This window comes from Anarrhichthys ocellatus, unplaced genomic scaffold (assembly GCF_004355925.1).
Source record: "Anarrhichthys ocellatus isolate YVR2014 unplaced genomic scaffold, GSC_Weel_1.0 scaffold13, whole genome shotgun sequence".
In the NCBI taxonomy this organism is placed as follows: domain Eukaryota; kingdom Metazoa; phylum Chordata; class Actinopteri; order Perciformes; family Anarhichadidae; genus Anarrhichthys; species Anarrhichthys ocellatus.
The window spans coordinates 6,615,966-6,639,567 of NW_022280043.1; the positions used below are offsets into that span (position 1 = coordinate 6,615,966).

Sequence of the window (23,602 nt, forward strand, 5' to 3'; positions counted from 1 at the left end):
TGTGTGTGTGTGTGTGTGTGTGTGTGTGTGTGTGTGTGTGTGTGTGTTGCCTTAATAGGATGCCGTTTGCGCTGAGGCCCTAGACGAAAGTATGTGCCTGAAGAACCCTGAGTGCAGCTGGTGTGAAGGCCGCTGCAGAGAGTACCAGCCCAGTAATCCGGTAACACTTCCCTCAGCACATCCTTGTCGCTTACTCTGTTTTTGACTGATTCACACAAATGTAGAGTAAACTGTATTATTGTTATATCCATTCCTACATTGTGAGACACTTAAACTTTCACTTTGATGTATCTGTATGGATATCTATCAGGATTACCTGTGTAATTTATAGCCACCCTTTTGTCTTCACAGTGCGGCAGTACTGGTTGCCTGGGCCTGGCTCGCTTCCTGTCTGATTGCCAGTCTTGTCTGGTGTTCAGTGGCACTCCAGCTTCTCTGGCCCGTGCCCCTGGTGAATTTGGCTGGTGTGTTCAGAATGAGTCCTGCCTACCAGTGTCAGGTGAGACCCAGGGAGGGAGGAAGGAGGGCAGAAGAGAAGGGCTCACCCTCAGAGTGGAGAAAAAAAAAAAAGATGTTGGGCGTTGACATGGGGAGGGACTTTTGTTGGACATGCTTCAGAGATTGAGCACAGTGACGTGACTACGCCCAGAGATCGGACAAGCGACTCAGACCATCATTTGACTTGCCTGTCCGATCGCACACTTCCTTTGGTGCAGTGAGGTCATCTCGTTTTACTCTTTTTGAACACGCGTCACACAAAAGTCACAGATCAGACTCGTTTTAGTACAGCGGAACACTTTAGGAAGCCGCTGTATTATGACATTTTAGGAGGTCAGATGTGTTCTTTGTGTGCTGACCTCTCCCTCTCGGTCTCACAGAGCGAAGTGCGTGCCGTGTGGACCAGATCTCAGGGGCGTACGGCTGGTGGGGGGAGCGTACCCTTTTCCTAACCTCCCTCCACTCCTGTCGCACCGAGAACTATGTCCCGGGACTGCACCTGCTCACCTTCCAGCACCCCCGCAACGACTCCCAGCCTGACAAGGTACGGAGTCCAAATCTCAAGTGCTAACTGTACTAGTTGTGGTTGTAACTACTTCCCTCTCTGCTTACACTTGTCCCTCCTTCCTTCCACCAACATTGCTTTGACACGTTGACTGTACTGCAGTTCTCCAACTTCAATATTATGATAGTTTCTCTTTTATTTGTTATTTCTGCCTTGTGCTCTTGGATATTCAACTTCTAAAATCCAATGCTCACGTGACTTTTTTTTGTTCTTTTCCACTGTGTGTTTTATTTGATAGAATATTCCTTTTTTTAAGTAGTTTGCCAAACGTGTGGAGCAGTCTGTAGAGAATAGTGCTTCTGTTGATGTGTTTCCACTTCCATCCACCCTCTACTGTCCTCCATCCTCCTCACCTCTTCGTCAGGTGTCCATCCTCCGCAGCACCACCATCATCCTTAGCCCCACCACAGAAATGGACGTAGCCCTGCAGTTCAGGGGCTTCGTCCACCCGTTGTGGGGGGCCCCTCCACCTGCAACCGCTCCCACTGAGACTGTCTCCATGTGGGCTCGCATCCAGAGGCTCCACTTTGAGGCTCGGATGGCTTCGGGGCCCAACTCCAGCCAACTGGTGAGGAAAAGTGCATGTCAAACTTAGACATTTATTTAATGCATTATTTTAAAACAAATTGCTCACCTGAAATTGGAACATATTGACAGATTAGTTGTTGTAGATATAACAAGTGTTATGTAATGTTATTTTCACAAGACATAATGTAGTGATTCCAAAGCCTTCAGCTAACTCTTGTCCACTTGTTCTTTGTGTCTAATTCTCTCTACACCTTGAAACTCTCGGAGCAGGAGGCTGTGGGTCGTTGGGCAGCCCAGCAGGAGAAAGAGCTGAAGCTGCTGGCTCGCACGGATGGAAGTAGACTGTTCTCTAACCTGACCAGGGGCAACCATTACCTTGTTCAGGCTGAGGGCTACCTTAACAACTCGGGCTCAGGGCAGACCAGTGAGATGGCCCTGATATGGAACAGAACATTGCCTGGAGGGAGTGTGAGTACTGGCATGGCTAGACATGTCTCAAAAAAATTAACCTGCAGAAGCAGTGAAAGTTAAAAAAAAAAATGTAGTTGGTGGTCTTTGCACATTTTCATTTCTGCCACTTGTCTGCACAATGATTTTCATTCAGTAGTGATACAAAAGTTGACCTTTTATCCCCTTTTCCCCATTACGTGCTCTCCCTTTAGGAGATTTCCTTCCTTTTCCTGGAGCCTTACCGCTCCGGTTCCTGCTCAGCATACATGTCCTGTCTGGCCTGTCTGTCCGACCAGTCTTGTGGCTGGTGCCCGTCTTTATCCCGCTGCCTGCTGCGGGACAGCCCAGACACCGAGCCCTGCCCCGAGAGAGACAAGGGGGAAGGCAAGGGAGAGGGTCTGCGCCATCTGCTGTTGGCACCCCAGCACTGCACCTTGTGTGAAGAGTACAGAGACTGCTCCGCTTGTACTCAGGTACATCACAGATAACACCTCATTTTAACATAGTGTCACTATGCAGCTGATATTATTTAGCTTATTTTGGAGCTGCTGTATTCCTCACTCATGCTAAGCTCACTTTGGCCTGCAGGACCCTTTTTGCGAGTGGCAGATAAACTCAAGCAAGAAAGGCGACTACCAGTGCAGTCGACGGGGAAGACTAGATGGATCCATACGTGACCCAGGGGGGTGTCCCAAAGTCTGCAACCAGTGAGTTGAAAAACTACATTTTTAACACAGGTAAATGCCGATCATACATGTTTTCAACAAGAACCTATAACTCACATTATTGTCCTCCCCTCTCTGGACATCTCTCTGTGTTGCAAAGGAGAAAGACGTGTGGTGAGTGCCTCTCTAACTCCAGCCAGTGTGCATGGTGTGAGTCAGCCCAGGCCTGCTTCTATTTTGCTGCCTACCTCACAAAATACCCCTATGGAGAGTGCAGGGACTGGTATGACAGGTAAAATTAGCAATTTTTATTTATTTTTATGTTAAAGTGACAGTTATTACTCATTATAATTATTTGCAGTTGCACATACAGTTAGCTGCTTTTGTGTTTTGGTGATTTCAACTTGAACAAAAATAAGACACAAAACTGACAGACTTTTTAAATGTAATTTTTTCAGTCAGTCAGTGAATTCAAAATCAACCATAAATCAATAATCTAATATTCTCATTCCTTATTCTCTTACTCGTCAGTGTTCATTCGGTTCCCCAGTGTAAGCAGTGTTCAGCTTTAAACACATGCACAGACTGCCTGAGAACATTCCAGTGTGGCTGGTGTGGTGACTACAACAACCCTACAATTGGAAAGTAAGTATGGCAAATACTTTGACAATTACACTGTACAGAGTAAGTACAAGCAGTGGCAACACACCTGATTTGAATGACTAATTATCAAATCCCTGTTATCAAATCAAACTGCTGATCTGTTATTAGTCATTGTCTTTATTGTGATTTATACAGTATGTGTTTATTCAATGTTTTCCACTCATCTTTTTAGATGCTTGAGGGGAGACTGGGCTGGAATGGACGACCCCTTGGTGTATAACTGCAGTGTGGCTGTGGCTGAAGCACGGGCTGCAAAGTAAAGATATCTATTTTATACTTTCATGATTTGCTGCAGTAAGCATATAACCTTTTCTCATAAGACCAGAGCTTTTGCTATATGGCTAATATTATACTTTTTCAATATTGTGTGTCCCACAGTTTGTAAATGTATTTGTGGTGGTCCTGCTTTTTACAATATGGTTATTCCAAGTTAATAAAGACAAAATGCAAAAGCAAGACTCTTCAATAAATAAAATCCAGACGCAGTATTGAAAGAAAACATGTCACACTGTTATCAGTTATATACATTTGAAAAATAGATCGTTGAAGTGACTTTTGTTTCTTAATGATTGCTGGGTTTTAGTTTCTACATATCTTAGAATGTCTGCCAAACTAAAACAGAATTTCTACATAGAGCCGTAACTTAGAAGGTGGATGTTTAGGTGGATATAGTATAACTGTCCAACTTCACTTCTCCATGTCCTGCTCTTCCAGCCCTGAGCCCCAGACCTCGGCCCCGCCGCGCCCCCTGGAAATGGAGTTGGAGCTGGAGCACTTGGACGACGAAGAGCGAGATGCGATCTGGTCCTACCCCACCTGCCCTGATGTAGAGGAATGCCGGCTGGGTCTCCACAACTGTCACCCCTTCGCCACCTGCATCAACACTCCCACCTCCTACGAGTGCCACTGTGAGAGAGGATACACAGGGGATGGCACGCTGCACTGCAACCAGACGTAAGATGCGTTCCTCTGTTGATTCATCCATCAACTCTCTCGATCTAAAACACCTCTTCACCGTTACCGTTTAGTCATCAGGATTGTTTTTCTAACTGTTCTCCTCTCCACAGGTGCTACAACGAGTGCCGAGAGGGCCAATGTAGTGGCAGCCCGCGGTTTGAGTGTGAATGTTCCCTCGGCTGGACATCTGACCCCGCCACCCTGGTTCTCAGTGGAGTTGAATGTGACGTTGACTGTGGCTGCAACTTCCATTCCACCTGTATCACTGCACCGGGGATCTGTGACGAATGCCAGGGTGAGGACTTAGTATGTGCATTATTTCAATAGCTTGTTCTCTGTCATTACTGAACCAGGTCAAGATCATTCTCACAGTTTGGAAAAATAAATTTTTTTTGTTGAAATACTTTCTCTGTCTTTCAGATTGGACAACAGGACCCCACTGTGAGCACTGCCGTCCGGGTAGCTTTGGATCAGCCCTGGCTAGTGGTGGCGGCTGTGTGCAATGCGAGTGTAACGGCCATGGCGACCCGGCCAGAGGTTACTGTCACAACCAGACAGGCCAGTGCTACTGCACCCACAACACTCAGGGACCACACTGTGAGTCCTGCCTGCCTGGTTATTATGGCGACCCCAGGTAAGGAGATCTTCATCTTATAACTTGAGTGTAATGCAAACTTTCCATTTCTTCTTGAAAGTGTGAAAACGTGCTTTCATCACGACATCTTTCTCCTTCCGACAGGAACAACGGCACATGCTACCGTCAGTGCCAGGGCCGCTCTGTGCTGCTCTCCTCCACCTCCTCCTCTGCCATGCCTCTCTCCTCTTCTCTGGGATGGCGAAGTGGCACAGAAGGGAGAGGAGGACTTTCTCATTGCCTGTGGGTCCTGTCTGTGACTGAGAACCTGGCACCTTGTCTGCCCAGACAGCTGTGTCCCCCTGTAGCCCTCACCTTACACCCAGACTCCCATACGTACTGTAAAGTGAGTACAAACATCATTACACAGCCGAGCAAATGAATATCTTAGCTCAGCTGTAGCATCAAACATTGTCAGTATTCCTCTCTGTATGACTGTCTCCCTTACATTCCATATATTTTGTTTTTTCTCAGAGCTCCTTTGTCTATGTGTTTGATGGCCTCCCTCGTTTCCTGCCCAATGGAGTTGTACATTCAGATCACAACCTGATCGGGGCATTTTGTGGCACCACAAGGACTCAACCAATCACTGTTGAGGCCACCTCCGGTATTTATCCATATATTCATTCGGTAGTAGACATTTTGTCTGGAGAAGTCTGCTTACATCATTAGCTAAATCTGAGCTATTAAATGCCACTTGTGGGCGACTACACATCCCTGTAGACACATTAACCACTAACTTTCACTATATTGTCTTTTCTCTTTTACTACCAGGTGTGATCTCCGTCTACTTTGAGGCCAATGTCTCCTCAAACAAACCTCAGGGCTTCAACGCATCTTTCTGGGTGCGACGTTGTCAACAGAGCTCTGATGAGGGTGAAGAGGGGTCACCTGCCTGTCCAGGTGGAGCCCAGTGCCAGGGGGGGCTCTGTCAGTGCCCTAAGGGGTATGGTGGACCCCACTGCGACCGGCCCATGTGCCCTCAGGATTGCGGAATAGCGGAAGGAAGAGGAGCTTGTAATACAGTAAGAGTTGTGACAATTTACGTTTTAAGTTATAAGTTCACATTTGGTTTTATTCTCCAAGTTACCCGTTAATCATAAAGAAAGAAAATTGTGTCCATTCAGCATTCGAATACCATAAACTATAGTTTTATACTCCTGCCATTTGATTTGATGGGATATATTCATAATAATCTTCAGCTATAAAATGACAGCTGTAAAATAATGTATTTTGGGGATGATAGTCATGTTATCAATTTCCCTACATGGCTTATCGACATATTTTGTTTGTCTCAGTCTCTGGGAGTGTGCGTGTGCTCACACAGCTGGGCTGGCTCAGACTGCTCTGTTCTTCGGGACTCCAACAGCCTGGTCTGGGAAACACTGCTGGACACACAACTGACAGTGGTAGGGACAGAAAATAAACTGTTAAAAAAATGTTTATCTGCACCATTCATGAATCTCACACCTCAGCACACGCTGACACGCATTCATATGTGCGGTTGCTCCACAGAACCAGGCACACAGGTTCCTCCACAGGATGGGACACACTCTGGTGTCTGGACCACAGGGCACCCTCTGGATGTATGGAGGACTCTCTCTGTCTGAGGGCATTCTGGGAAATGTCTATAGGTAAGGGCTGTGTAACCGTGGACTGTTTTGAGTTTAATGACATGAAACTTCATAGGTGTAATTATACTGTATGTATATAACACATGTACTGTCTAGTGTCTATATGTGCACTATAATACATTTTGTTCCTGGTTTGTTTAGATATTCTGTGTCAGAGCACCGTTGGACCCAAATGTTGACAAGTTCTGTAGAAGAAGGCTCGACTCCTGGCCCTCGCTATCACCACGCCTCTGCACTGCTGACCAGTCACGAGTCTGGCTCTGGCAGCCACGGAGCCACTCACGACTTCATGTTGGTGGCGGGCGGTGTCATTCAAAACGGTGTTGCGATGGATACCTGGAGTCTCAATCTCAGCAGTTTAGTTTGGAGAGAACACAAGGTTGGGCTTTGATTTATCGTGGAAACACAAAATATCTATAAAAGCTGAAATGTGTTTTACCTCCAAGCTAAAATAAAATGTTCTTCCATCTCTGACAGAGCTCAGTAATGCCCCCTTTGGCGGGCCACACTCTAACTGTACGCCGAGACTCCTCTGTGCTGTTGATTGGAGGTTACTCTCCAGACAACGGCTTCAACCACCATCTGCTGGAGTTCAGCCCTCACACTGGAAACTGGACCGCTGCCCCCCACACTGGCACACCACCTACAGGTTCTTGAGGCCTTTTTTTACGGGTTATAACATTGTTCTTACTCTATCAATGAGTTATTGACTGATGCACCACTTATATGTGTACAAACATAGATCATTTAATAGTCAAGCCCACAGAGAAATGTAGTATTACATTTTGAAAATGTGCTTAAACCTGTTTTGCCCTATGTGTTCTTCAAACAGGATTATATGGCCACTCAGCAGTCTACCATGAGCAGACTGATTCTATCTATGTTTTTGGAGGCTACCGCTTTCACGTGGAGACTGTGGAGCCGTCAGGCGAGCTCTACAGTCTGTACTACCCCAACCTCACCTGGTCTCTGCTGGTCCCCTCACAGGGTAATAAGGTAAGAGGCCAACCTCATCTAGTCTCTATCCTCCTCTTACGGGCCAGTAAATTTGACAAGCCAAGCATTTATCCTGAGTGAACTGCATATAGATAACTTATCAACTTTTGCTGTATCATCTCTTTGCTGTGCAGCCCCTGTCCCGTTTCTTCCACGCTGCGGCCATGATCAAAGACACCATGGTCATTGTCGGGGGAAGGACAGAAGCAGAAGACTACAGTAACTCGGTGTCTCTGTACCAGATCAACTGTAACACCTGGATACAACCAGGTGACCATCTTAATGTCTTTCTGCAGATTCGATGATGGTCAAATGATAACTTACCATACCATAACTATAACCCATTTTTATCTCTTTCTTCAGTCTCCGTTATCGGAGATCCAGTAAATCGTTCAGTGTCTCTTGCCATGACAAGCTGGGGCGACCGTCTCTTCCTATCAGGAGGCTTCAACGGTGTCACGCTGGGCCGACTCTTAACCCTGTCTGTGCCCGCTGATCCCTGTGCGCTGCTGCCCACCCCAGAGGCCTGCAACACCACTACAGGCAGCTGCGTCTGGTGTAGAGGAACCTGTGCTTCTTCTGATACCGCTGAGAGGTGAGGCATTAGCTTAAAGCAACTCTAAATAGATGGATAGCTTAGTTTGAAGTTACAGTACCCTGCAAAAGCATTTACCCCCTTGGTGTTTTTCCTATTTTGTTGCTTTACAACCTGAAATTTAAACAGATTTTTATTTGGATTTTATGTCATGGACCTACACATATAGTCAAAATTGGTGAAGTGAAATAAAACTCAATCTTAAGTGTCTAACGGAGCACCATTGAATTCATTATTATAAAATGGGAAGAATGTGGAACCGCAACAAACTGACCAACAGAGGACCAATACTCACGGACCAGAAGGGCATTAATCAGAGAGGCAACAGAGAGACCACAACCTTGAATCTCCACAGCAAAGATTGGAGTATCTCTCAGCGAAAAAAATAAGAAAATGTTTGGAGTTTGCCAAAATGCATGTGGGAGAATACTACTGCAAGGCACTGTATCAGCAGCTACTAAATATAATGCGTCAAACTCACATTTCTCTCCCTCCTTCCCTTTCCATCAGAATGGGCTGCTTCACTGGCCAGAGTCCCTGTTCGCCGACCCCTCGTCAGGCAGACCAGTGTCGCAGACTGAAGACCTGCAGTGAATGCCTCGCCCGACACCCTAAAACATTCTCAACTGCACCACAGGTAACATGCAAGACCCCTTCTCTCACACAATCAGTAGCTCGAGGCGAAAAAACTACTTTCCATCAGCTAAAATCTGTTCCTTACTGAATTTCCCAGCCTGCTCTACAGTGTAAGTGGTGCACAAACTGTCCAGAGGGGGCCTGTATCAGCACCTCTGTCAGCTGTACGTCTGAACATGACTGTCGGATCAACCAGAGAGAGATCTTCCTGTCCAGCAACTGCACTGAGACCAGCTGTGAGGCGTCTGACTGCCCCAAGTGTACTGCTTCTGGGAAATGCATGTGGACCCGCCAGTTCAAGCGCACAGGTAGAGGCAATAGTGTGGAAGAGCTTTGAGGAAATTCATCATTTTCAGTCTAAAGATAAAAATAAATTTAAAAAACACTAGAAATTGTGATTGATTTATTATGATAATTACACCTAGTAGATCATGGATGAATTAGTATTTTGGTGACAATTGTGCAGCTACAATAAATCAGCTCTTTGGGTTCATATTTAGTGTTCCACTAAAAAAAAAAAAAAAAGTTGTTTGTTTTGATTTCTCCAGGTGAGACGAGGCGCATCCTGAGTGTGAACCCCACCTATGACTGGACGTGTTTCAGCTACGCCCTGCTCAACGTCTCACCCATGCAGGTGGAGTCTTCTCCCCCTATGCCATGCCCTCCGCCCTGCCACAGTCTCAGTAACTGCAGCCTCTGTCTAGGCTCTAGGGGCTCTGATGGGGGCTGGCAGCACTGTGTGTGGAGCATGGCTCTGCAGCAGGTAAGACTGCCCTGCGTGAGCTTTATGGAGAACTTTGTGTGTTATTTGATCAAACACGTTCATACACAGCTAACCCCTCTCCCCTTCCTCTAGTGCACGAGCCCTTCTTTCGTTCCCCTGCGTTGTGAGGCGGGTCAGTGCGGTCGTCTACTCTCTGGGGGGGACTCTTGCTCTCCGCAATGCTCCCAGCTCACCCAGTGCTCCCAGTGCATTGGCAGACCTCAGTGTGGTTGGTGTGCTACTCGGGTGGGCAATGGGGCTGGACGCTGCCTACAAGGAGGTCTTGATGGTGAGGAATATCTTCAGTTGATTCATAGCAATGTGTGACCAGTCCAGTGATCCTTTTTTATTCCACTTAATCACTCTAAATGTTTGATTTTCTCATCTGTATTTCACTCGCCTTCTTCCATTCTTGTCTCCCAGGTGTGAGTGAGGGTGTTTGCCCCCTGGGAAACAGCAGCTGGTCCTTCCTTCACTGTCCAGCGGAGGACGAGTGTGCCAATGGCCATCACCACTGTAACAGCACCCAGGACTGCCACGACCAACCCCAGTCATATCACTGCACCTGCAAACAGGGTTACATACTTAGCAGGCAAGATCAGGAGCTAGCAATAATGGCATTTAATACACAAGGATAGTTATTAAATACTGTATTGCTTTTCATAGTAAATGTACAGTATATGTTAACCAAAATCTTCTTATTCTGTTGTTCTCCTATACAGTGCTTCTGGTCAGTGTGAGCCAGTGTGTGCACAGGGCTGTGTGAACGGGACATGCATGTACCCAGGAGTTTGCCAGTGTCACTTTGGATTTGTGGGGGATAACTGCTCCTCTCAGTGCAGCTGCAACAAACACAGCAACTGCGCTGGGGTCAGCAAACCAGATGTTTGCATTGAGTGCCACAATAACACCATAGTAAGTGCTTATAGTAAAACACGTGTGCATACTGTAGACACCGTTTTTCCAAATCCACTGGTGACGATTTATTCCCCCCCCCCGTCCATTTCCAGGGTAAACACTGTGAGAAGTGTAAGCCTCTGTTCGTGGGCTCTGCCAAGGGGGGGGGGCACTTGTCGTCCATGCCGGGAGTTTTGCCGAGGAAACAGTGCCATGTGTTTATCCGGAGATGAACATAAGAAGGCCCTTGAGAACCCAGGGCTCCTCCTGGACCCCAACAGCGTAAGTGTCTGCCGGCCTTGTGGCCTTCTCTTGATATGTAAAAACAAATACTCCAGCAGTGTGCTTACTGATGGGCACTGCCTTCATTCTTTTCTGGGGTCCATCTCTCTTTGTCCCTTTATCAGATTCAGAGCTGGGTGACGGAGGGTCCCACAGAAGAGAACGCTGTCTGTGTGAATTGCCAGAACAACAGCGTGGGGGACAAGTGTGAGAGCTGCCTCAGTGGCTTCTTTCTGCTGCAGGGGAAGTGTGATAAGTGAGTAATGTGTTCTGCTTAGCAGTCAATTGATTCCCATGCTGTGACATTACAAAGCATTTATGTGTTACGCTTTTAAATGTTTAAAAAAGGCCCTTATACTGCTTGTTTGGGCAGTGTACACAATTACCATTGTTTTTGGGTACACATACCCAAAATGCTGACATACCTGTCAGCATCAACATACAGTGCTTACTGCTAATGTTGAACTGCTAAATGATAAGTCTTCTTTTTCTATCTGGTCTTACAGTAACAAAAAAAATGCTAGTAATGAGATGGAAATGTTCCCATGCGTATAAAGTAGATGAATAGGATGTGCAAATGTTGCAAAAGTACAATCAGCAAAAATGCTTGTAGAGGCAACAGACTTCTAATAAATACTTTTCATTGCAGATGTCAGTGTAACGGCCATGCAGACACGTGTAATGAGCATGATGGTACAGGATGCCCCTGCCAAAACAACACAGAGACGTCCTCCTGCCTCAGCAGCCCTCAGAGTGACCGGAAAGACTGCTACAGGCAACAGGTATACATGGGGCGGGGCTATAAGGCCACAATATTCTGTCCCGATTATAGGTCATTGGATATCTCAATATACAATAAATATCACAATATAGCATGTTTTCCTGTGATTCAATAAATACATAGTCTATGTGAAATGACCACATAGAAAAGCCCATTTTTATTTTGTACTTTGTGAATGAAATACAAATGAAGTCTACTGAGTATTTTCTCATTTTGTTCAGAACTTAAGGGAAAAATCAAAAACATCTGATGCATTTTACAGGACAGGTCAGAGACATTGAGGCCTATAAAAGTGTATACATGTACATCCTGGTCTGAATCAACTGCATGTGAGGTGTATGTAGCCTCCATAACCTCACTGATTGTTAAATCATCGTGTAAGCGCCGTCCAAGTGATGTAAATATTGGCCGCAGGTCTTTCATTGACATTACGATAGAACCGATATAGAAAAGCATGAACCCGAGACGTTGTTGTATTTTTTTGATGATATCACCCAGCTCTAGTTATGCACATCAAATATAGAAAAAGGTGTTTCACTTCTACACACAGAAGGTGGTCGTTGTTATTATATAATCATTGATTTTCTGTCTCTGCGTTGATAAAAGCAATATTTTGAACAGAGAAATACGTTTGTGGCCCTCTCCTATTCATTGCCGTGTTTGCTCAAACTGTATTGGTTGTTGTCTTCTACTCAGTGTGCCAAGTGCAAGGACTCCTTCAATGGCACACCGGTGAACGGGCGTCAGTGCTACCGTCAGTTCAACGTGGACACAGAGTGCTGCTTCGACCCGACGTCCCAGACCAACTGCTTCCATGATCCGACCATTCGCAACCTGCCCAAAGGGCGCACTGTGTTTTTCTCTGCGCAGCCAAAGTTCACCAATGTGGACATTCGAGTTACCATTGATGTTACCTTTGGTGAGGTGGAGGTGTACGTGTCCAACTCTCATGACATCTTCATTGTGGATGTAGACCGATACACAGGGATTCACACCATCAGGATCGAGGAGGAATCGGTGACTCGGGGGACAACGGCTGGTGTCGATAAGGATTCACCTCCGTCCCCCATAAAGGTGTTTGCCAACGCCTCGTCCAGTCTCGGGGGTCCCGTGCTCTCCCATAACCCACTGCAGCTGCAAGCAAAAGTCCCCGGGGCAGAGAGAGAGATTACAGAGGACCGGGCGGGAGGACTCATCACCTATATCACTGTGTGGAAACCACAGACGGTGATGATCGTCCGTAGTGTTCGAGATCGCGTGGTCATCACCTTCCCCCATGAGGTGCACTCCCTGAAATCCAGCCGCTTCTACATCGCTCTGAGAGGTGTGGGAACTGACGACAGACAGGGAGAATCCCAGGGCCTGTTGTTTTTGCGACAAGACCAAGCCCACATCGACCTTTTTGTCTTCTTCTCCGTTTTCTTCTCCTGCTTCTTCCTCTTCCTGTCTGTCTGCGTCCTCCTGTGGAAGGTGAAGCAGTTCCTGGACTTCCGTCGGGAGCAGCGTCGCCACATCCAGGAGATGACCAAGATGGCGTCGAGGCCCTTCGCTAAACTCACCATATACTTTGAGCCAGAGGAGCCTCAGCTCATCTACCTGCCTTCAGCTGGTGGAGGGGTGGTGGGGGGCAGCACTGTATCGCTCGCTCATGCCCGCACAAGTAAGTTAGGAGGAGTGGTGGTGGGCCAGAGGGGCAGGGCGGGAGCTGTCTCCTGCAAACATGACTCGGGCTCCGGACACACAGCCCACCACCACCACCACCACCTCACCCTGGGTGGAGGGGGCAACGGTGGGCAGCACCTGCCTCTGCACTACTTGAACACCCACCACTATGCCAGCACCACGTCTGGCACCCCGGCCTCGCACCACCACCACCCATCCACGTACAGCGGCTACCAGCACTTTTGCCGCTCCGACCCCTTCCTCTCTCAGCTCATGGGCTTCTCTTACTCCACCTTTAAGGTCGGGCCCATCACCCTGGAGCCCACAGATGACGGCATGGCTGGAGTGGCCACTGTCCTCTTCCAGCTGCCCGGGGGTGTCTTGGCTCCAAACCGTGCCTGTCTGGGCTCCGCACTGGTTACTTTGCGTCAGAACCTGCAAGAATACTGTGGCCATGGCAATGGAGGGGGGCACCCAGGGGCCGGAGGAGGGCGCAAGGGGCTGCTGGGGCATCAACACCTGACCACTATGGCTATGTAGGGAAGCAACAATATTATTTAAAGAGGACAGAGATAAAAGAGATGGGATACATCTGTAAAGTGTTTGATATGAGATTTTTTTTTTTTTTTTGAAAGCTGTAAGTCAAAAACAAAGTCCAGAAGAAAGAGTTACGTCCGAGTCAGTTAACGTGAGCTGTTTGAACAGAGTTGTACATACACTGTATCATGAATTAAGTGTCTTTTATTGTTTTATGTATTGCTGTACTGTATTTCAGTGCTTCACATGACCAAGCCATCTGTCTCTAGAATGCACTACAACTGCTTTACGTATCAACAAAACAATGTCGCATCCCGTCTGTGGTCACTAAAGAAGAGGTGTGAGCACATTCAATAGTCAGTCTCCTAAAAAGACTGAAGCTGGACTGTTGCCAAAACTCTTCTCGCTGACCAACAGAGGTGTTAAAAAAAAAGAATACAGCCGCTCTCTATGGAACCAACATGTGCTTTATATCCCAAAAAGTGACAATCAAAAAATGGCAAATGAGAACAAAAGACACTTAAATTGGTTTCAGCATAATGTGCAAGAATTTGATTGTGAGCTTAGCGCAGTTAAAAAACAAAAAGTCAAAGTTGCTTGTGAGATGGTTTTTATATCCTCGTCGATGACTGATTTATAGTTGTAACTCGGTATATGGCAGGCGTCTCAGCTACACGTCTATGTTGAACAGACTCCCGAGTGTGTTTTTGCATATTCATTCACCTGCTCTGTTACACTTTTATTTGCGCTTTCTGCCTTCACTTCTTGCCTTGTCTGTGAGTCGACCGGCTTACATTTAATAACGGTAACATATGTTACATATTGTTTCATGAATTGTTTTTGTAAAAAAAAAGAAAAGAAAGGGGGAAAAAGATGAAGGATCGTGTTTTTATTAGTGTTCAGTTCCTGACGGTAATAATTTAGTAACACGACTGAACTCGTCCGTCAAAATGAAGACGCGTGTCCTTCTTGAAACATTTGATTACATGAAATGTATGTTGGTGTTTGGCTAGTTTTGCTGGACTGCTTTTTTCAGGCAACTTGTCTGCTTAGATGATTGTATTAGCCAATCATAGCTATGATTTGATTTACAGGAAGAAATGGATGTGGTTAAGAAAAAGTACAGTACCGAAAATGTTACTCTATTGAAATTACAATGATAATGGAAAGAGTTCTCCTGGTGAGAGATTTTTTGTTTTTTAGCATTTTTATTTGCAATGAGACTGAATTACTGGTTCACTGTTTGGTGTTTGTTTGACATTTGTTTCCTCTTTGTTTTCCTTTTTGCACTACATGGAGGCAATGAGCCCCATTGTTCACGTGAAACACAGAGGGGAAGTCGTCCACAGTGTCATGGATGAACTCTAGAGTGATGCTACTGGCTTCTTATCGAATGAACAAAATTATGATCGCACGACTGTTTTATCATGAACTGAATACTCACAGCATAGTTCAGCAAACTAGAGCTCAAATTAATACTGTCCCTATTTATAACAACCCTTCACAAAAAAGCATTAATATGTTTTTTTTTCTGTTTTTGTCTCGTATCTTTGTGTATGTTCTTTTTTAACATATTTTTGTACATAACTTTAGTTGTGTTTGTTTCTCGTTTTCAAAGAAGGGAACAGTGTTGTACAGAAGTTTGTATCAAGATTCTGTCCTGAGTCGGCTGAAATAAAGTCTGTGGAACATGACTGAGTTTGTTTTGTTCAGAGGACAAAACTGTTTTTTCCTAAATTTGTATTAATACTATTTGTTGATTATAAAAGGACAGTTATGACATGAGATTGAGGAAATACAGGTCGAGTACTGGGATGTTAATACAAAATTGTGTTGGAAATGTGAATTTCTTTTTTATTAAGACTAACCTAAAATCTACTGTAGGTTATTTTAAATAATTGAAGAACTTCAATTTTTAGCACTGTAGGCCTGTATTATCCTGCATCTCCCTAGCACACTTGTTTCAAATTGAACAATAATTAAGAATCTCATTTGAATCTGACAGTTTGCTAGTTAATAGATCTTAAAATACAAAGATTTATGTCTTTGAAGACAATTCTTAACGCAAGGGAAATGTTCGCTCGTGGCAGTTTTGTATTGGTTTTGTTTTTAATCTTTATGAACAAAACCAATGTACATCAATATCAATCAGACGTCACAGCTTAAACAAAGGTTACACGACAAAAATTATCATAATGAAATAGGATCAATATTAATAATTTATTAATTGCACAATAGATTTCAGTTAATGTTTTGAAGTGTGTTTTAGATACTCTTGACCTATATTGCTAACTACTTTAAAAGAAATGAAAGGTTTAGCTTGTGGCAAGATCTGATTCTAAATATGTTTCAATCAATTAAGTAATTAAAAAGTCGTTGTTCGGTTGTTCGTGTTTTGCTGTCCCTGAGAATAAATAAAAAAAATAAAACTTAAATAGTTACTGTCGCTTTAATGACGTCGTGGGACTGGACACCACGAGCCAGTGGTCTGAGCTGGTTGGCCACAACCACAGGAAGTGGATCCGCTCTTCCTGTGTTATTGTCACCAACGTTACACACTAATGTAGCCAGTTCAGTGCAAACGTAAAGCTTACATGTTTATATAGCAGCGTTGGGGCTGAATCGCCGAAGTTTCACCGGTATGTTTTTATCTTTGACGGCTGAATGACGCCGACAGCTGCACCGCTGAACGTACACCAAGAAAAACCAAGAAAAACAAGCAGTGAATGATCCACAGTGCTAGGCTAGTGGTCGCGTAGCTTAGCTTCGATGCTAACGTTAGATAACAGATGAGATGCACGCTTGTTTCTGTTTTTAGTATCGCTTGCAATGCCTTGTGTGTAGCTGTAACAATGTGTTCCTCTGGTCCACAGCGCAACAAGGAGACGAACACCTAATGGTGACGATATGAAGATAAAACCTGCCAAGAACAGAGCCAAGAGAGGAGAGAAACCACACGATGTGGACGGGGTTAAAACTGAGCTGGAGGATGAGGAGGGCTCTCGTGGAGGTGGTCTTAACATCCAAATCAAGGAGGAACCACTGTCACAGGAGATCAGCGAGGCGCACAATGGAGACTCATCCAGCTGTTTAGACACTAAGCCCGACACCGCTGCGTTCAGGTCAGACGTGGAGCATCAACAGGGAGGCGTAAAGGAGGAGTGTGACTCAGACCAGCAGCCAGAATGTGAAGCTGCTGTGAAGGAGGAGTCCGAGTCATGGATTAAAGAAGAGAGAGGCGACGAGCAGGAGGCGACAGACAACATCCAGGAAGACCATGGGGAGGGAGAGGAGGTCTGCACAGGTAGGAGCCAGTTCTTTATGAAAATATGCAGTTCTTAGACAGAATATGCACTGTGTTTTACATTTTCTTTTTCGTTGCACTAATACAGTGGCAGGATATCAGATGTAGCCAGTTTTCCCCTTTTAAAAAGCATAGTTTTGATATCTTGTCAGCATAAAAAATGTGCATTTTTGAGTACCTGCAATAGCTTGTATTTGTTTCTCATAACTTTAAATCAGTACATTTTAGATTGTCTGTATAACGGACCTTTTTTTGATGCGCTCTGCTCTCTGTGTGTGTGTCTTCCTCTCCTACGTAGAGTCATCATCTGACTTCTATCCGTGTCCTCACTGCACCGTCTCCTTTACTGACTTGGACTTCTTGGAGAAGCATGTCAAGTGGGTCCATCAGAAAGAATATCTTGCCAAGCTGAAAAAATGCCTCTCAAGCCACACACTAAACCTGATCCCTAAACACGCCTGCACCGTCTGCAGCAGCACCTTTAAATCCAAAGTACACCTTCGGGTCCATGTCCGTGAAGCCCACCCTTCTGCCCCTCCCCGCAGACTTCACCCCTGTCCAACCTGTGCACGCAGCTTCCAGTACCTGAAGAACCTGAAGAACCACTGTCAGCGTTGGCACAACATGTCAGTGGTTGCCGGAGGGGGGTTCCTAAGCTGCGCCGACTGTGGGAAGAGTTTCAAAGCCACCTGGGGTCAAGGGCCTCATTTGTGTCATGAACCGCTTAGCACAGAGTCTGAGGATAAGCCCATCTGTCTGGACGTCGGTGTGCAGTGTCCAGAATGTGGCAAGAAGATGGGCACACCTCAAAGCCTGGAGGATCACATGCGCACTCATACAGGGGACAGGCCGTTTGTCTGCAAGGATTGTGGCAGGAGGTTCGTGGAGCGCAGCGGTTGGCGGCAACACATGAAAATACACACGGGGGAGAAGCCGTACAAGTGCCAGGTGTGCGGGAAGGCCTTTTTAAGATCGCACCACCTCAAGTGCCACTTAACCACACACTCCGGCAAGAAGGAATATTCTTGCTCTGAATGTGGGAAGGAGTTTGGATTCAAGTCGAGTCTGGATCTCCACCTGAGGACGCACTCCAGTGAGAAACCCTTCCACTGCAATGTGTGCGGGAAGAACTTTAACACCCAGAGAAACCTGAGGGTTCACACCAAACTCCACACCAAAGAGAAAGCTCACCAGTGCGGGGACTGTGGGCTGAAGATCGGAGATCTCGGGGCTTTGAAAATCCACCTGCGCACGCACACCGGAGAAAGGCCTTACCACTGCACAGTGTGCGGCAATAGGTTCATCCGCCTCGCACATCTGCGAAACCACCAGCGCACCCACACTGGCGAGAGACCCTACAAATGCAACGAATGCGACAAGAGCTTCACTCAGTCTGGCGACCTGGTGAAGCACAAGAGGAGCCACTCTGGGGAAAAGCCCTATGAGTGCCCAGACTGCCACAACTGTTACACCTCCTCTGGGGATCTGGGCAAGCACCGGAGGAGTCACACTAACCTGCGTCCCTACACTTGTCAGGAATGCGAGAAAAGCTTCCGTTTGTCAGGCCATTTGAAAACACATATGTTAACTCACACGGGGGAGAAGCCATATTCGTGCCCCAACTGCCTCCGCAGGTTCGCTCGCTCGCACCATCTTTCTGGGCACGTGGCTAAATGTCGCTGAGCTTTCATGAGAGACCTGTAAATAAGCTGTGGTAGCTATTGGAAGCTATATACAGCCTTCTACCAAGCTAGTGAATGTGCTAAAGTAAAAATCTGTGACTGTATATGATTATTTATATGAACTTTCTGTAACACTCTAAACTTCATGTTTGTTATCGCATGGAACATTTTTTTTTTTTTAAACACTATCCCGTCACGGAGGCTTGAGATCATAGTACGAGGCAGAGTTCAGATGGAAAACTAAATAATGAATTGAAATGTTCCCCCACAGAATAGATCACTGCTGTAGTATTTGTGGTAATGTTATAAATTATTTGATGAATGCATGAACACTGTGTGTGATGATAGTGTACTTTGTGTTACTGGGAGAGGCCACATTTTTTTGAGGCATTTGTGCACAATTGGAAAAACTGGAGATGTGGCTTGTAAAAATGTAAAAAGAAAAAAACAAAAAACAGATTGCTGACTTTAATGGGTGTTTTTGACAAATCTGAGACAGTTCTTTGAAGTAAGATTTAAAAAAAAATGAAGCTTAGTAACACTGAAGAGTAAAACGTTGGAATGGGGACTCCGGTAAAAGGAGCTTTTTGATGGTTGATGAATTGTGATTGTCCCACTCCCCTTCACATTAAACATGAATGAACCCCTTATTCTGTTGTTCTGGAGAAGCTGTCATTTGTTGGTCTTGCAGCTATGAATTTACCTTATTAGACTCTGTATTTAACTGGTTTACTATCTTACCTATAATGAGATAAGTGTACTTTATAACACAACGTTCCTTAACCTTGGGGTTAGGAGTCAATCATTGTGTTATAATAGGAATCTCCATATTAAAAACAGACTACACTTGTCTGACATATCCCGAAAATCACAACCTTTCTAATGTCTGTGGGACATGAAGACAAAAGTTTAAATCTTCTGAAAGTTTGCATGCTGCTCTATTTGTTAACGCTGCAATTTACTGAGTGTTGATGCACATTGTATCCCGGAGAGGCGGATCATTTCTTTAATTATAGCCTTAAGCGCATAAGCTCCGCCCGCGAGGGACAGGCGGACGTCAAAAACGTGCTCGTTGTTATTTTAGCAGGAAGACCACACATGTTGTCATTGCCGTACGCACGTTCAGGTACCAGAGTTTGTGTCGCCTTAAAGTCAGTTAGCGTCCCACCATTTGTCAAATGAGTTTCCTGTTTTTAAATGTTTAAAACATCGCAGACACCAGTTGGCCAACTTAATGCCACACAACTCAGATGAAGACACAAGATGAAGCTCATACTGAGGCTGATGCAACATGAACACAAGCAGCAAACATTTAGTCACTAGTCTGGTGCCACGTTTTAACTTCTCAGCACTGCACGAGGTCAGTTTAAACTCCTCCCACCGAACGCCAAATGCCTGGTTCGTAAGTAAGTGCTGGTGTGTATATATAATGTAACGTTACATGCTTTATTTACGAACTAGTCTAAGGCTTTTGTATTTCCTAGTACGTGGTATTGCATCACATGTTTACTGTGAATTGGCCTCTGCTGTTTGTCATGAAATCAATAGCCTCTCTGTATTAACATGCATTGAGGGGATATGACACATTTTGATTGTATAGTAATGCTTTTAATTCACATGCATGGGAGAGTGGCATTCATAACTGCATGCATTAGTACCTTCTCACTTACAGCAAGATATAATATAACTTAATATACAGAGACCTCTAGCGGCATTCAGGCAATTTAAACAAGATATATCAAAGAAAAGATGGACCTTGATTCACAACAGTCCAGTTAAGAGACTGAAATTTATTCCCAGAAGTTTTAAATTCATTTCAGCTGCTGATAAGTGTTGAGAACAGCCTCAGTGTGTTTGCACGGAACTAGAAACATTGGCAGTAATGTAAACATTCACCATGACAATACAATGACAGATGTAGTCAAACGCATTGCTTAATTGGTGTTCTGAATCAAATGTCATATAATATATTGTGAATTCAGCTAGAACATGTGTATAATGAAAAATCACAAATAAGATGATGTTCCTATTTGCATAATAGCACGTATTTAATTGGCTTCTGCTTTCTCTGTCTGTAGGTCTATAGATGTCCTGTCCACTGAAGAGGAGGTAAAATGACTTCAACATCCTCAAAAGACTCCACACACCGAGGACTGAACACCTGAGGTAGGCGACGAACAATTATCGTTGGCTGGCAGATTAATCTGTTCTCCCAAGTCATCTGGTCGGCCCCACACACCAAACTGTGCAAACTATAATTGACTGTCAGTTCCACAAGCCAAACTACCAACAAGGGTAAGAGCACTCTAAAAACAAAAGTAATTGTCCCTTATTAACAACATGATGAGGACGCCCGGAACGCTGCACGGCACAACGTAGAGAAAAGTGTGAAACATGAACAGGAGAGCACGAGATGGAATTATTTGAACTGTGAACAAGTCAAAGAGGAGCCAGCAGACCCCGAGTGCTTAACTGGACACTACGAGGAGACGCCACCAGCCGTGGAAAGCAACACATCAAGTGAGCCACCTCACATCTAATCTTTACTAATCCTCCTCAGAGCAGCTATGCTTCATTGAAGAGTTTTTAAAGCTTATTTCTGACTCATTAGAATGTACACTTTGGACCAGTACAGATTTGTTTTGACAATTGTAATTGATTATTAAACCTTTCAAGAATGTCTTTGTTGTTTAAAAAAATATTGTTCACTGCCGTGCCTTCAACAAATCGGATAAAAGGACCAACTCTGGCAGATAAATAAGCAGTTACTGCTATTTCTTGCTTCTGAAATGAACAGTGAATCTCTGCATCCCTAAAGCTACAGACTTTCATGTGTATGTTAGCCTGCTGCTGATCTTAAGTAAAGTAAGTTATGTGCTGACACCACGATGAAACCAGAAATAATTAGTTTCGACTGTTGTTCACCATCAATGCCTAAATACCTTTCATCGCCACTAAACCATGCACAGTTACATAAGACCTCATGTCAGTATGGTTCCTGGTTGTGGTCACCTTAGAAGTGGTCAGTGCAAAGTTGTTTTTACAGTGGAGATATTACATGGACAGTTAAGTGATTTAATTTATTTTCTGGTAATGAGCTCAGTATTTGAATAGTTGTTTGATTAATGCCGCGTTCACACTAAACAACTTTAGTCCTGGTTTTGCTCTTGCTGATAGTTTTTGAAGCTCCCTGACTAAAGCCCCTGGTCACAGGCCAATCATTGGTTCTGACTGCAGGGGGATAGAAGTCACAGCAGGGTCCTGAACCTGTGTCCATTAACTGTTGTTGACCAAGGAAGCAAACGTCTTTCCCGGGTCGTTCTACCTGGTATTTACTCATATATTCATTAAGTATTACCTGCCTTTCAAATTCTGTCAAGGCCACGACTAAATACCAAGTTATTCATCGGTACACTCTTTCTCTCTCCAGCTTTGTCCCTGCAGGACATCCCATAGTTCCACCTTTGTCCATACTGCATCATCTCCTCCACTGGTTTCCTACAGCAGCAGGTCCAGTATCATCACCGGGACGAGCACTATGGTATAGTTAGACAAGTCCCCAAAGTACTCTCTAGTACTTAACCATCCTCAGTGCTCTGCTTGCCAGACTTTGGTGCAGCTCACAGCATAATGTCCATGATCTTATAGCAAACACAAACAAAACCATTTGCATTCTGGGGAAGGCTTCAGTTGTACAGAATGTGTAAAGAGCGTCATCAGCAAGGATAAATATCACCGGAGGATCCATCAAAAGAAGTGCCGATGTGGTACCAGCTGGCCACGTACTTGAGGCACACGCACAACAACATGCTGGAGAAAGGTCTTATCACGCCCACGCCGATGAGAGGCCACGCAAATACGACCAGTGTGAGGCGAGCTTCGTGTAATCTGGAGACGAGCATTAGAGAAGACACTTGGGGAAGACGCAGTGAGTTCACAGTTTGTAATCTGAGGTTGATCTGTGAAGGGATGTTTGATGTGCGAGCCGTGTGCACCCTGAACGCTCAAGTGAGGATCCATTCAGCTGTTTGTTTGTTTCCGCACAGCATGATGCACTACAAATACTGAGAATCGTATTCTGGTAGGATACGGCATATATGAAAAACTGTACTGTTCGATTTGTCAAAGCGGGAAGTTACAAGCAAGTGGTGCTTTACTCCTTTTTTGCTTTGTAAAACTGTATTCTGAACATTGCCAATAAATGCGAAAGTAATGTGTCATTGTATTTGTAGTGTGTCTACAAAAAGAACAACAGACTTGCATAATAAACTCAAATGCTTTGCCTGGAAGAAGTTTGGCTTGGCAGAAAAAAAGAATCTACAATTAAAAAACAAAACAAACTTGGATTTTACACATGGGAGAAGAAACCACAGGGGGCTTCTCAAAAGACCCCCCCCCCCCAATAAACAAAAACTATACATAACAAAAGTGTTTGAGAAGGAAAACACAATTTTTAAAATAATAAAGGGCACGAAAAGCAATAATGGAAAGAAGATAATTGCCTTTTTAGTGTTTCAGATTACCTTTGAAATGAATTGTAGTTTCAGTTTTTTTTAATCTCACCGTGTCACTTGCCTTTTATTCTCTGTTTGGTTCAGAATATATCTCTTCCTCTAATGGGGCAGTTGTCAGAGGAAAACCTTGCTCACACATTCATTTACACCCAGGATATGCATCACTAGGACAAGTGCCACAACCAAACCTGTCTCGGTCAATTCGGAGGGAATTGGTCTATTATTTTTATGTCCGCAATTAGGAGGACAGAGCAGTAACTACGACTCCAGCGCAGATAACAAAGATATATTTAGGAGTAAATAATATTGACTGTACCTTTGTTTAAAGCTGGAATCAATACTTCTTAAAGCGTGTCCAT

At 44.8% G+C, this 23,602-nt stretch overlaps 2 protein-coding genes across 2 annotated transcripts in view; both read left to right on the top strand.

Moving 5' to 3' along the window:
* Window positions 1–15,437, top strand: part of megf8 (multiple EGF-like-domains 8) — a 20,395-nt gene extending 4,958 nt beyond the window's left edge. Inside the window, 34 exon segments of the mRNA XM_031853527.1 lie at window positions 59–160; window positions 352–499; window positions 879–1,042; window positions 1,428–1,631; window positions 1,862–2,059; window positions 2,254–2,514; window positions 2,630–2,748; window positions 2,867–2,998; window positions 3,238–3,351; window positions 3,542–3,625; window positions 4,084–4,323; window positions 4,437–4,621; window positions 4,747–4,960; window positions 5,066–5,306; window positions 5,435–5,567; window positions 5,735–5,985; window positions 6,259–6,369; window positions 6,476–6,594; window positions 6,736–6,973; window positions 7,072–7,243; window positions 7,427–7,590; window positions 7,725–7,860; window positions 7,954–8,185; window positions 8,696–8,822; window positions 8,919–9,129; window positions 9,370–9,584; window positions 9,678–9,873; window positions 10,008–10,176; window positions 10,307–10,499; window positions 10,595–10,642; window positions 10,644–10,763; window positions 10,889–11,019; window positions 11,413–11,545; window positions 12,241–15,437. Of these exon segments, the coding sequence (XP_031709387.1) occupies window positions 59–160; window positions 352–499; window positions 879–1,042; window positions 1,428–1,631; window positions 1,862–2,059; window positions 2,254–2,514; window positions 2,630–2,748; window positions 2,867–2,998; window positions 3,238–3,351; window positions 3,542–3,625; window positions 4,084–4,323; window positions 4,437–4,621; window positions 4,747–4,960; window positions 5,066–5,306; window positions 5,435–5,567; window positions 5,735–5,985; window positions 6,259–6,369; window positions 6,476–6,594; window positions 6,736–6,973; window positions 7,072–7,243; window positions 7,427–7,590; window positions 7,725–7,860; window positions 7,954–8,185; window positions 8,696–8,822; window positions 8,919–9,129; window positions 9,370–9,584; window positions 9,678–9,873; window positions 10,008–10,176; window positions 10,307–10,499; window positions 10,595–10,642; window positions 10,644–10,763; window positions 10,889–11,019; window positions 11,413–11,545; window positions 12,241–13,746 (7,011 nt within the window). The 3' untranslated portion in view covers window positions 13,747–15,437.
* An 814-nt stretch (window positions 15,438–16,251) lies between these two features.
* LOC116386935 (oocyte zinc finger protein XlCOF6) lies at window positions 16,252–19,379 on the top strand. Its single transcript, XM_031853542.1, has 3 exons — window positions 16,252–16,382; window positions 16,617–17,047; window positions 17,346–19,379. Exons 2-3 carry the CDS (start codon window positions 16,651–16,653, stop codon window positions 18,728–18,730), a joined length of 1,782 nt encoding a protein of 593 aa, XP_031709402.1. The 5' UTR covers window positions 16,252–16,382; window positions 16,617–16,650; the 3' UTR covers window positions 18,731–19,379.
* Window positions 19,380–23,602: the final 4,223 nt, after the last annotated feature.